Source organism: Uloborus diversus, chromosome 5 (genome assembly GCF_026930045.1).
Source record: "Uloborus diversus isolate 005 chromosome 5, Udiv.v.3.1, whole genome shotgun sequence".
Lineage (NCBI taxonomy): Eukaryota > Metazoa > Arthropoda > Arachnida > Araneae > Uloboridae > Uloborus > Uloborus diversus.
The window spans coordinates 169,973,002-169,987,740 of record NC_072735.1 but is presented as its reverse complement, the minus strand read 5'-3'; the positions used below and the strand labels follow the sequence as shown (position 1 = coordinate 169,987,740).

The following is a 14,739-nucleotide window of genomic DNA, read 5'->3' as shown; positions in this document are numbered from 1 at the left end:
CCCTAAATGCGCGCAAAATTACAGCTTCTAAAAACACGGATTATTATTGTCTACCTACACTTCTTGAGCTCAAAACCTAATATGCCCAAATTGAATCTTAGCTATCTTTCATTTGATTAAATTTTGAAGCGTAAACATTCTTCGATTCTAAATGATTTTTAATGTTCTGAGCTAATAGAACGCTATTGCTACTACATCTTCTGCGGCCTCAAATGTGTGTAAAGCTTTTGGCAGTTCTCATGCTGACATCACGAAATTTTTTTTCTTCAACGTGTTCCCATCCCTCAGCATTCAAATCAAAGAGAACTGTTAATTATTCGGTTATTGTGGATGCGAGTCAATCAGGGTCTGTTTTAACGTATATAAGAACGAAACAGTACGAAACAGAAATGGGTAGCTTAGACAAATTATTGATTTTAAAAAATAGTATGTCTACATATATGCATAAATTATAGCCTATGTCACTCAGTCAGAATGAACCTTTCATGTAGCGAATTTTTTTCAAATTGTTGCAGTGGTTCTGGAGATTACCTCAAACATATAAACACACAAAAATCCACTCTCTCTCTCTTTATAATATTAGTATTGTTTGATTGTATGATAATTTCTGCTTGCCTGATTACATTTGCACTTAAATTGTTTCGAATAACTCACTTATTTAGGGTGTCTACTAACCTGGATTACTTTTAAAAATCTGGAAAATTTTTAATTTTTTAAAAAAGTTTAGGAAATTTTCAAGTCCTGAGGTAAGGAAAGATTTTTTTTTCTGGTAAAAAATTAAAGATACAACTTTGCTTTCTTTTTTTTTTTTTCTTTTGGTAGAGTATTTTTTGAGCATTTTGTTTTATTTTTATACTCAGAAAATATGAACACCAGTTTTAGTAGACGTTTTTGTTTTTATATAATATCATTATTTATGTTGTCTGTATTTAAAATTCAGGGAAATTGATAATTGGCCTGTCCCTGTTTAATGGATCTGCTTTAATTTAGCTTTAATTCCTCTATTTGGTTATGAAAATTATCCTATTAAAAATCTAAATTTCATTGATTTCTGATGAGAGATTGCAAACTTCCTAAATGTTAAACTTGTATTCTAGGACAATCCGTTGTTGAGAGCTGTTTATCTTGCTTTTCTCCACAATAATTTTTAATGTAAAAAATGGGGTTGATTTGTATTTTTTAATCTGAAACTAATGTTTGCATTTTCTTTTGATTAGCTACTGGGAACACTGCTATTAATACAGAATCAGAGCCGATGGACCTTTCGGCTGCCGCAGATTCTCTCAGACTCATCTCAGATCATTTTCTCCAGAATGTTGGCGCATCTGGCAACATCCCCTCAGACGAGTCAAGCACAATGGATGCAGAAGCTATTCCAATTAGAGTGGATATTGAAACTTCTGTCCAGAATTCTACTACAGAACCAAGAACTGATACTGAGACTGCATCTTCTAGCAATGAACCACGGCAGTCAACAGCTGAAGGAGAATCTAGAAGCGATGCTCTGCCACCACGGCGTGAAGCAACGTAAGAATCTTAAAAATAATTAGGAAATATAAAAATAAAAAATCATTATTGATAAAAATACTTGTTTCATCGTGAAGATTGAACCATTTGAAGGTTATATTAGTTATGATATATATATATATACATATATGTTTTTTAGGCAGCCTAGTGTACAGACTTTAGCTAATCTGTTAGATGAAGTTATTCGTCTCAACACAAGACTTGAACCTTGCCTTGAAAGATGCCGAGATTTAATCCGTAGAGATCCTCCTCTGTTTGGAAGGGTGAGGTTTTATTTTACATATTAATTTTAACGGAAATAAACATAAATAAATCCCAAGTCATGTGTAAAAATCATCGTCATTTACTAGGTGATTGTCCCCATCTTGTTAACATTTTAGACTACTTAAGTGTGGTAAAAAGTAAAAAATACGAACCCCAAAAACCGGAATGCACATTTCAAAGATCTCTCGGTGATTTTTTCCCCTGTACAGTTTTCCTTACAGAATTTTATTCGGCTTTCTTTGTGGGAAGTCGGTGCAGTTTCCAGAAGTTCATTTGTATTTCTTTGTTTGATTACTGTGTAATAGTTTCTAAATGAGTACATACAGTATTGTAAATATTTTTCATTTTTCCTTTTTATGTGCAATAAACAATGAGTTAATTTTTATTAAAAAATGTAATTACATAGTGTAGCATTATGTACAGTTTTGTGTTATGTTCATATATGTATTGTAAAAGCACTTTACTTGATTAAATTGCAATAATTTTCCTAAGCAGTATTTTTTTGTTCATGCTCAAAAATTCAGACTATTAAGTCCTAATTAGCTTGACCTTTTGATGTTCTGATGCTCATGGCTATTTGATAAATTAAATCGTCATGTTTAAAGACATTTACATCATTTCAAATGTTTTTGTTGCAGACACTCCTGCACATATTTCCTTGTATAAAGTAATGTCTCTATGTACTTAAAAGCTAGTTTAGTGAAAAAAATATGAGGGATTTTCGTAAGAACCTAGCCGATCAAACATTCTTCCTCTATAAGTCTGACATCAAATTGTAATGTTTTTAAACTTTTTTTAATAGTTTTGGTGGTGTGGGTGATTCATAGATTATGTATTAATTAGATGCACATCGAGAAACTGGTTCCATGGGCAGACAAGATCAGCCAATAAATGGGCTAGCCCCTGAAGAAGTATTAGCAAAAGAAAATCTAGAGTGAAATTTAACAGAGTGAAAACGCCAAATAAAATTTTTGAAATGAACAATTCTGAATTTTGTTCGACGAGTGCAAGAAATTTACTGTGCTGTGAAGTAACTCTAATTTTTACATGCATTATTTTAATACATTAATTCAGTAAAAAAATTAAATAAGTGTTTTTAATTCTCCCTAACTGATAAAAGTTTTAATTGTGCTTATATCTGCTTAATATGTGTTTGCGTATGCATTTGATTAAAAGAAAATCGATCTGTTTTAAAAGAAATCTATCTATTTGTACTGTGTACTTATTGTTTTCATCAAAAAACCATCAATTTCTTTATCTGCAGCAATTAAGTGATGCACATAGATTGTTCAGCCGTATTTCCCAGTTGCTTCACTTCATGAGTCATGCATATCACTCACTTAGTGACCTTCATATCAACTTCAGTCAGACCCCTCCCCGAAGCCCACGCGTTCGGATCATCTCTTCAGCGCATGGATCTTCTATCATTCATGCTGGAATCCCATTGCAGGTTAGTTTCAGTGGTTTTCAGTTTCAATTATCTTTGATCTGATTCAACAGAAAAGCTTCATTATTATGTTTTATAACAGTGGAATTTCAGTTCTTAACTGACAAGGGAATTGAGTTCTCAAAATTTATGTCATTATAATAGTTATCACAAAATAATTTTTGTTTTATCCAAACATTGATGAATTATATGTTACCTATGCATTCAAGACAATAATGATTTGTGTGTATGATAAGCTTATAAATGTGGATGTTACAACATTCACAACATTTTGTAATACAAGTGAGATGATTGCTGTCATTCAAAACTATGAATGGAAACATTCAATCAAATCCTTACTAATACCATATTTTCCTGTATATTATCCACGGCGGACTTTGTTTTTTACTGTATGTTGTTTATTTTATGTAGCCTGAATTGCATAAGAGATTTCAAGCTTTGAACAAGTTGAGAACATTCAAGCTATGTAAAATAACCAACATACAGGCAGGGTTCATGATCTCTAATGGTGAATCCTGCTGTAAATATTGAGGTTCAATGCGTTGGTGTTGAGGGGAAAAAATGCACAGATATCTGCGGCAGCGTATAATCCGCAGCTGACTAATTTTACATTTTTTTAGTATATAATCTGCGGCTTATATACAGGAAAATACGGAAATAAAGCTGAAAGTCTGGATGTCCAGATCTCTATTTCTCTGTCTGGATGTCCAGATGTATGTGATGTCTATAACACCTAATCAGTTCATCTGATTTTCATGAAATTTGGCACAAAACTAGTTTGTAGGATAGGAGTGTGCACCTCCAAGTGATTTTGCAAAAATTCGATTTTGTAATTTTTTTCATTCCAAATTTAAGCCAATTTTTTTACATTAATTTGATAGCATGAGGGAGAAGTATTTCATTCCCATTTTTAAGTGTTAGGTCATTTGAAAGCTTGGAATTTTCTGCATCAAATGAAGTTCATTTGAAGTTTCTATGAGCATTCAAAGAGCTGCAGGAATCGTTTAAAGAAAACCAAAATCCAAGGCTTAAATTTAGCATGCTAAATGATTAAGCTCAAGAATAAAATCAAAAATTAAAGATAAGTAAAATTTATTTTTAAGCCGAAATTAACTTTTGTTTGTTATCATGGTTATATCTTTTACTCACTTTGATTGTTTTCTTCCCTTTTTTTTGTTTTAAATATTTTTAAAAACATATTTACTTTTTTGCGATTCAAATCCTTTTTATTTTATTGGAAAAAATTCTATTTAAATATTTTAACTGTTGAGAAAAAAATGGTCTGTTTTTATTTTCTTAGTTTTTATGGTTAGTTTCTTAGTTTGTGTTATAATTAGTTTCTTATAGTTATTTTCTCAGTTATGTTCAGTAAATTATTAAAATATTATTATTACAATGTTCTTTCTATATTGTTTAGTTTTGGAAAATGTCTTACTTTCCATTTTGAGCAGGGAAGGGAAACTTCTTTCCCTTTTCAAATATTTCTGAGGCTGGTTTCTATTAAGCTACATGCTAAGTTTTTAAATCTGCCAAAAATATGAAGAGATCTTGAAAAAAAAAAAAACTTAATGCATAGTAAACGTTCACTGTAAATATATATCCCAACAAAACATAAATGTGAAAAACAAGCCAAGTTCGGTTGAAATGAGGTGCGGGAAAGACGGTGTCACCGACAAAAAAAGTTCAGATCTAAACAGTTACCAAGTTCCATAGCAGTTCCTCATAGAAGTTGGATTTTCCCATGTTCTTTAATCCATTTAGAAAACAATTTTTTACTTGCTTTGATAATGGATTTTAAACTTGCGGCAAGTTTTAGTCATCACTATTATTTTTTATTTTTTTTTCAAACTTGCCAAGTTTTAAATCCAATATCAAAGAAAGTAAAAAATTGTTTTCTAAATGGATTGAAGAACATGGGAAAATCCAACTTCTATGAGGAACTGCTATGGAACTTGGTAACTGTTTAGATCTGAACTTTTTTTGTTGGTGACACCGTCTTTCCCGCATCTCATTTCAACCGAACTTGGCTTGTTTTTCACATTTATGTTTTGTTGGGATATCATTACTTTTTGAAAAGCTAAATCAAAGGTTATATTCTAATTTAGACAGTTATAAATGCAAAGCATAAAAAACAAATATATGATTTCCTTTTTTTCCCTGATGTTACGGTGCACTGGTTTGCGGTTTCTTTTTATTAGAAGTTATGAAGATATTTTGATAACTGGGGACTTAACGCGATCGCGAATTTTGGGCAATAGTCATCTGTTTTCCCATTTATCAGCAAGGCCAACGTTCATCTCAAAATCTGTCTGGAGTTTCTTTATTGTTCGAAGGGATTATCATAACGTAGATCGTAAAATATGCAGAATTTTGCGAAAATATTTCTCAATTGTTGAAATTATTGCTGCCATTTTTGCTCCTCCTGTAAAATTTTGCATTTAATTGAGATCTAAAGTTTTTATAAAATTTTAAAGCCGGTTATTTTTGATTTTAAAGGCTTAGCTCTAGATTTGCAATTTTAATTATTAAATGGATCCTTTTTCATTTTAGCGGAACTTAAAGTATTGTTTCAAGCCCCATTTTGGTTAGAAATTAAATTGTTAATTTAAAACTTCAACAACCTTGTTTTGGCAACGTTTGACGAGCCCATTTGTTTTGATTTATTTGGCGAAATATTTTGCAATCGCGCGGTGAAGTGATTACGCCGTGATGCTCATAAAAAATAGCGTAGTTTTTTGCTATTTTAATGTAGTTTTTTGACTTTTTAGATTTTTCCCGTTACATATGCATGAAAATCTATCTTTATGCCAAATTTCAAGTATGTGAGACGTTTGGAAGTTCGTAAACATTTTGATGAGTGAGTGAGTGAGTCAGTGTGAAAAATGACACTTTTCAGATAGTAACAATTCCATAACTATAAGAGAGATATTCATGAAATTTAGGATTATAGGTCTGCTAGGCAGCTCTATTCGACATACAAAATTTCAAGCATGTAGATTTAATAGTTTTTGAGAAATGAGGGAGTCAAAACTAGCTTGAAGTGGTTCGTGTAAGATACACACTGGCAGATGTGTCACCTGATTTCAGAACTTGGCTGACACACTATCGTGTGTCTAAATACAGGCAAACCAAATGATCTTTTAATTTTTTACTATGGGCAAAGCCCTGCAGGTACTGCTAGTACTGAATAATTTAATTGGAAAATGTTTCATATATATTTTTTGCTCAACAAAATTTCATTTTATAATTTTGCTCATGTGATTCAATGTTTATGGATAGTGAAAATTTTTCCGAGAATTATTCTGTTGTCATGATGTATTAATCTGATATTTATTGTTTGGAATCAGCATTTAATTATTAATAGGAAAATTATTTAAATGATGAAGATAATCAATTTTTTATAGTTTCTTTTCTGTAAATTGTTTTAGTGAATTGTTTTCGTGATATTACTTTTTTTTCTCTGGATAACCCCACATTCAAATTTTCATGCTGCAAAATTTGCTTAGAGAAATAAGTGGTAAAATTAAAAATTTAGAGATAACCAGTACAAATAGTAGGGAAACCTCTCTGGTGTAAGAGATAGTGGTCTCTGGGGTAAGGGAAACCTCTCTGGGGTAGAGAACTTTCTCTGGGGTAAGAGATAGTGTTAGTAGCCCTGGTAAGTGTTGCTGTACGGCATGATTTAGAAAAAAATAAATGAAAGCCTACCTAGGACATTATCTTTAAATGCTTTTTACCTGAAACTTGAAAATGTCCTTTAACATCCCTTTGCTTCTCACTTCCTCATTTCATGTTTTTAAGTAGAGATTTTTTGAGAGAAATGATTTTTATTCATGTACTCGCTTTCTTTGGCGGCAAGATGGTTTGCCACATTGCACAATTCGCTTTTTCTACCTTTCTCACCATGGCCAGGGACAACCCTCTGTGGCTGCTTAAATAAATTTGGCGGTAGCATAAAATTATTTTTAGTTACACATGCCCCCCCCCCAACATCTTTTATTTTATATATGTAGGTGTTGACACATAGCATTACTCCCGACAATGTATATTTATTTCTAAGTCAAACTGAATTCTTTTAAATTTCATTGTAACAGATTCTTAACAATTGGAATACTAATAAAATTGAGTTTTGCTATTCACAACAATACACTGAAGGGCAACAAAAATTTGTTTGGGTTTTTTTGGGATCAAAAGTGCTAAAAATCACATAAAAAACATTATGAAAAGTTTTGTTGTTAATTTATACAAAATTGGATGACAACGTGCATGACTTAGGCAAAAATTACCCCCGTACCTAGTTCATGTTTCTAGGCTTAACATTTTTCGATGGATATGGGTCCGACAATCCCTAGCAAGCACACAAACATCTTATATTCTTTTATGTATTGATATGTGCTCCAACAAAATTCTTTTTTTTTATGTTTGAATTTTAGGCTCAGATTAGTGTAACCAGTGGTGTATTAGCACCTCCAAGTAGCAGTACTACAACAACAGCAAATACTTCATCAGCGGAAAGTGCACCAACTACAAATACGGTGGTGAGTGTTCATCTTAGTTTTGAATTGTTGACTTTTAAATTCCTTATAGATCCTTTAAAAGTCCTTATCCCTGCAAGCAGTACAAACCCTGTTTATATATTAAGTTAAGCTATATTTTAAAAATTAATCTTCACTAGCATAGGTTTTTTTTTTGAAAATGAAAGGGCTGCACCTACTCTTGTCAGAGGAAATGCAAATGCATGTGTAGTTTAAGATGATGATGTTGCTCGAGTTTTCCTTACTTTCTCTTTAGAAAGTGTTTCCTATTTTGTTATGTGTCATAAATACAAAAGTTGCAATTTAAGGCGTTTTTTATGCAAAAAAATGTTTTTTAGAAAGGAATGAGGTATATACATTTTTGGTTCCCTCTTTAAAAACAGGCGACATATTTTTTAATATTTCAGTGTTCAAGTGCTATATTTCCAACTTAATATGTCAAAAATGCTATTCTTTTGTATGTTGAATTCCTTGTAATTTTGGCATATTTTTCAGTGTTTCTTCAATGCCCTGTGTCAAGGGTAATATTAGGGTTTATCTGTAATTTTTCAGCGATCTTTTAGCATCGGCTTTTGACTTACTTTATTTCTTACTTTATTTGTGTTATTTTTGAAAAAGAACACAATACAAATCATATTAAGCAAGGATAAGAACATATTTTTCAAAATAGATGTGAACCGTTTTTTTCCCCAATCACTCCTTTTTTTCTTTTGTATTCACTACATGGCCAATGAATATTTATCAATCAAAAAACATACAATAAAAACTATTTGGAGTTCCTGTTGCTGAAGCCAGGGTTCGTACGGGTCATGGAAATCCTGGAAAGTCATGGAAAAAAAATAAGCAAATTTCAGACCTGGAAAAGTCATGGAAAATTGAAATTTTCATTGAAAGTCATGGAAATTTATTTCAAGTCATGGAAAAATGTCCTGAACAAAGAGAAGGTAACAGTAACTAAAGGAGCATTAGAAATCTTGAGTGATTTAACAGTATAGCACATAAAAGCTATTAAAAGTGGAAAATTGAACGATCCCAAAATCAAATCTGAATTTTGAAATCTCATTGCATCCACTTCTGTCGCAGCCGCTTGTCTTTTTTTGCGATGTGATTTTACTGCTTGGACATCATTTATTTTGAATTTACTGTTATTTTCTACACTTCTTTTGTTTCATATTCTGTAGTAGCGAAATTTCACGTTCTTAGTTTTGCCACGCCCACTCAAAAAAAAAAAAAAAAAAAGCAATTCAATTGCATCCGAGTTCGATTCCATGACTCTTAAGAACTTTATTATTAAACTTATCAAAGTTTATCTTCATTTGTTGAAGGTTTTGGAAAATAAAGGTCTTTAGTCAGGCTATAGAATACAGAAAAAGAGGAATTCTAATACTCTAAAACAATAGTGCCCAACATACGGCTCGCAAAACTAATCCATGTGACCCACTGCTACGTTCAATGTCAGGAATCAAACATGTTCTGGAATTTCTGTTTCTATTAATTTATATGCATTTGAAAATATACAAATAAGTAAACAAAACGAGTATACCTTTGAATCAGAAGATTGATTCATTACTAAATGGTTTTTTCAAAACAGATCTGATTTAGAAACATAAAAAACTAAACTATGTGGCTTTACTTTAAAGAATCAAAATACTGTCAAGTAACGTGGATGATTAAATGCACTGTTGACACTAAAAGGCAACTTTTGAAGCAAATTTATTGAAACTTAGTGATGACTCATTCAACCTTTGTCCCATTCAATATCATTCTGCCTGTTTATAAATAAAATATCTGACATTTTAGCATCATCCTATTCGTTTCACTGCATTTTTACTTTACTTTTCCAAAAATTATCAAGTTTGAGATTAAATAGTGTTATTCTTTTCGAGTAACGAGGTCATGAAAATTTTCATTGAAGTCATGAAAAAGTCTTGGAAAGATCATGGAATTTTTTCATCCAAATAGAGTATGAACCCTGTGAAGCTCCTAAAAGTATACAGTACGAGCTTGTTGACTTACAAGCCTCTGATATATGCAAATGAAGTTTCTGAGAATTGGGGCTTTTCGAGTTACAAATTCCTACCTCCAGGATTTACCAATATTAAGGAAAGTGCAATACACTGTATGTACTGTGCTACTGAAAAGTTACAACGTTCATTATCGCACACATTTGTGAACATGATGAACATTAATGAGTAAAATTTAAGGAGAAAATTAACAAATGAACATCGGTCAATTTTTTGAGAATTTCGACTAGCAACATGAACCCAATCTGGTAGATAAAATTTAGTCTCAGCCATCCAATTGACGATTATGATTTCGTTACCTTTTACGGAATTTTTAGTTGGGTAATGTTAGTAATTTTTGGTATCATGATTTCTTTTTTTGAAACTTGTTATTTTGTTTGATATTCATTTAATATCCAGCTAATGGTAGAACCTTGTATTTGCAGTTTTGCATAGGTTATTTTTTAAGCCTATAATTATGATAGGATTACATATTTATTTTACATCCTCATATATATAATTGCCAATGATCGAGTAACCTGTGTGTTTCAACAATAAAACTCACACCAGGGCATGATAATTTGAAAAAATGTTTAACATACATGGAAAGGCTTTATTGTGACAAGGCTGAACTCGATCCGGTAACTTAACTGTTGTACAGGTTAGACTGTCATATCAGAGGAATGAAGAAACGAAAAAATGAACGCTACCTACTGGAGTTTAGGGTTAATCCGCTGGAGTTAGGGTTACAATTTCAGCTATCAAAATATCACCAAAAAGGCAATGGCTTTATTCAAATGTAGAAGCAATTTTCACCCATCATACCTTGACGGTTGACTTTCTAGTTTCTAAGTAAAATGTTATAGTTCTTTAGTTTTGCTGTTTCAGTTTTTTCCAGATCTTTCTTTTTATAGCTGCAAATTTAATTTTTATTACTATGTTATTTTTATTTTCAAAATCATTTCGTATTGAAGAAGATCATTAGTCACATATGTCATAAATAATTTACATTGATTTTAAAAGTCTGTCTTTAATAGAAAGGGATTTTTTTAAATATTAGTTTTTGCATCATTTTGTTAGTTTTTTTTAAAATTTAGTTTTGCATTATTGAGTTTTTAAAATAATGTTTTTTGTGTTACAATTATAAAATATTTATGTTGGAAACAATGTTTACATTTATGCATAAAAAATAGGCAAAAAAATTTAACATTATTAACAAAATTGTCAAAATATTACATACATGTAACACCTTCTAAAGAGAACTCTCAAGTTTTGAGCATAATCATAATGGATGGAAGGGAGGAGTGCCTTCGGACCTTATCTGCATAACGTTACCAAAGAGTGTCTAAAATGCATTTTAAAACTACAAAGCTATGCAGAAGTCCAAAAAAGACTGCTTAATATCAGAAGCTCAAAACATTTTCTTTATTGAAAAAGGTTTCCCTTTTTTTTCTCTGAATTATATGTATGCAATATTTTGTAATTTCATGTTTTAATAAAGTTAATATTTTTTCAACAAAGTCATTTAATAAAAGATTTAATGTTTCAGTTATACATATATAAATTTTTCATTTGTTAAGTAGCATCAGCAAAGTACTGGTACATGTAGCCAGGCTCATTGTACTCAATGCAAATTATATGGAATATCTTTAAAAAATGCATACAATTCATTAATTTCTCAAAGCCAGAAGGGGGGAGGGAAGGCGCAATTGCCTATCCAGACCCTTCCAAATGTGTGACCCTCTACTAGTGCTCCTGTAGCGTGTGTGGCCCTTCAATGAAAAAGGTTGTGCACCCCTGCTGTAAAGGTTGAAATTTAAAATTTGAATTTTAGACACTGATGAGATATTGCAATATTTTTTTTTTATATACTAGTCAATCTTTCCATCAAAACAATTTTACGAGATGAGGTGAGAGAGAAATGAGTAAGATTAGTAAGTGCTGATTGAATATTTATGCAAATAGATAGGGATTTAGATAAAAAAAAAAAAAGATTGATTGTGACTTGTGTTATACATAATTACTGGAAGTTGAAAAACGTTAATCTATTTTGATTGATTCTTTCTAAAAATTCTTAGTTTTAATAATTATATATTTTCAGAAAATATGCATTTTTTATGTAATTTTTGAGTGGAAGTTGAGAAAAGTTAATCTGTTTGGTTAATAATTGATTTCTTTCTATATGCTCTTAATTTTTAACATGTCTGTATTTTGAGGAAATATTGACATTACAACTAATGTGTGGATTGCAGGAAAACATTAAGCATGCCTTTTGCTCTCCTTTTTAGCCTCAAAGTGCACCGAGGAGCACAACTGAGACTCCAACTAGTACTGCTTCCTCTGCTCTGCCTTCAATGACATCAGTGCTCAGGAATCAGAACCCACTCTTCTTCATGGAAGTATCTCCTAATTCTGTCAGCTTCACTTCAGCTGAAGTCAGTAGATTTCCTGCTCCTCGTATACAAATCCCAGCAACTGATAGAGCCGACAGAGGTGAGATTTTTCCCCACTCCAAATTGAGAGGATGAAAAAGTCATTTAAAATTTCTATTATTTCTTCCCAGTTTTCTACTCAATAAATGTTCCATCTGAATAAATTATCTTTCATGTTTAGATCAAAGGACTGTGCCCACCGAAGCAACAGCAACCGACAAAAGCAGTTCTTCAACCCAAACCCCTCGACCAGAGCAAACCCTTCAACCAGAGCAGACCTCTCGACCTGATTACACCCCTCGACCGGACCAAACCCCTAAACCAGAGCAGACCTCCAGACCGGACCAAACCCCTAGACCAGACCAGACTCCTAGACCGGACCAGACCTCTAGAACGGACCAGACCTCTAGACCGGACCAGACCTCTAGACCAGACCAGACCTCTTCTTCCAGACCAGCTGCAAATGTGAACTTAACTGCTGGACAAGCACATCCATTGATTAACCTGCCATTCCGTAACATGATCCCTGTCCCATTGACTTCTATTGGGAGTGTGCAGGCCTTTGATGCTGGTTTACCTTGCCACTCAGTTTGGGCATTGGAGCCATCTAGGAGACGTCACAATGCAGGTGGTTCTAGGACACCTGCTGGGATTGTAAGTATTTTTGTACTTTCATTATCTATTGAGTAATTTGAGCAGTAAATGATTGTCTAAAAGAACAATTTTATTTTCAGAAGTGGTGTGACTGTACAGTGTTGCATTAGGTTAATGATGGCAATTTTTTTTGAAAATTAATATAAGAAAAAAAAAAGGTTTCCCATTTCCAAAGTTTTCCAATCTAATTTCCCAAAAGTGGTTTAAGCCAGTAAGGACTGGACAACCTTTTTCGAGCCAGCTGAAATCCGACAGCCCTATGGTTCAGTTTACTATGGATCATTCTCCAAGAAATATGTGTTGCTAAGAATACCAGGGTTTATGATTTTTTTTATAAAAAATTAAAAAAGTCAGATTTTTAATTTAAGCCAGATTTTTGGAACTTTTTTTAAATCTTCAAAAATTAAAAAAATTAATTACTTTACATTTATAAACATAATATATTTCGTACAAAAGATGAATCAATTCAGCTTACTTTTAAAACGAAGATCAGTTCTCTAACTATTCAATACATTTTTAAGAATTAAAAATGCATTATAATACTCTCTTGGAAAAGAGGTGATTTCGTTTTATGCTTTGCTTAAAAATAAGGTATCCATCATTGTACATTTTAATGCAAAAGATTATGTTGAGCAATTACTTTTCTTAACTATATTAGTGATGGTGTATAAGAAAAACTGCTAATTTTTATTTGGTTCTGTACTAAATTTAACTGTAATTTTGGAGTAAAAGCAATATTGCAAGAGTGAAAATCTGTTTCACACACAGCAAGAGTCATCTATGTAGTTTTGCCTGTTTGAAGTTAAGATTGTATAATGCAGTATAATTGAATTCAAAGCAACACATTCTAAAAATGCAAAATTGATTTATAAAAATATAATAAACTGGTTTTAATTAATGATTTTGTAAAAAATAAAAAACCTCATTCGATTCAGATCAATTGATTTAAATCAACAAACCCTGAAGAATACTAATACATTTCATTACAATTTTAACTTTAAAAGTCGGAGATTTACATCAATTGATGATAAAATTTTGCCTTTGTCTAAAAAAAGTGTTTTAAATTCTCTAAACATTTTTTCCAGTATTAGTATAAAGCATAAATATTCCTTAAAGATTTGTTGTATTATAATTTTGTTGATAAAATATTTGTGCACTCTGCTTCTTGCGTTACACAGTTGAAATTTGATATTTGTTTGACCTGCAATGCAGGGGCAGGATCATGCAGCCATGTGAAATTCTGCTTTAGTTATAAGTGTATAAATGATTATTTTGCTACATAATGAAACTATTTGTGTATCAATGAGAACATACTTAACTTGATATGTATGTTCAAATTAAGTCAGTTTTCATGAAAATAAATTATCACTTTTGCCAAATGGATACTTTCTGAAAATATGAAATTGAAATGCATGCACAGCTTTTTTTGAAACCAAAAGTTGAGCACACTTAGCATAAAGCTCTAATTATGGTAACCTTATCTTCTTGCAGACTGTAGTTATGATTTAGCTTGTAATTTAACCGCAAACACATTAGAAGATCGCTAATTGCACTTTCACAGAAGTAGTTGAAAAATATTTCTGTGAAATATGTTAGTATAAATTTGAATTCACACACACACTTAGATTTGATTAAAAATTATTTTTATCTGTGTCTTTGTAGAATACTATTGCTAAATGGTTAAAAAAATTTCAAATATTCTATTGATTAAGAACAGTTCCAAATTAAATTTTTTTATCTGTATCTATTAATTCTTAAAAAAAAAAGATCTTAGAGAGGACAATTTCCCGCAACAAAATCCAAAGATTTTATAAAATGTACCTGGACAGTCATACAAGTATCCTAGGATCATGTTTAGAGACACCATTTTAAGTCCG

General features: G+C 31.6%; 1 protein-coding gene across 1 annotated transcript in view; it reads left to right on the top strand.

Annotated features, from left to right (window-relative positions):
• Positions 1-14,739, top strand: part of LOC129222184 (large proline-rich protein bag6-like) — a 65,021-nt gene that overhangs the window by 27,473 nt on the left and 22,809 nt on the right. The window contains exons 10-15 of the mRNA XM_054856651.1: positions 1,218-1,527; positions 1,667-1,790; positions 3,056-3,241; positions 7,672-7,776; positions 12,065-12,269; positions 12,390-12,862. Of these exons, the coding sequence (XP_054712626.1) occupies positions 1,218-1,527; positions 1,667-1,790; positions 3,056-3,241; positions 7,672-7,776; positions 12,065-12,269; positions 12,390-12,862 (1,403 nt within the window). The remainder of the gene's footprint in view (positions 1-1,217; positions 1,528-1,666; positions 1,791-3,055; positions 3,242-7,671; positions 7,777-12,064; positions 12,270-12,389; positions 12,863-14,739) is intronic.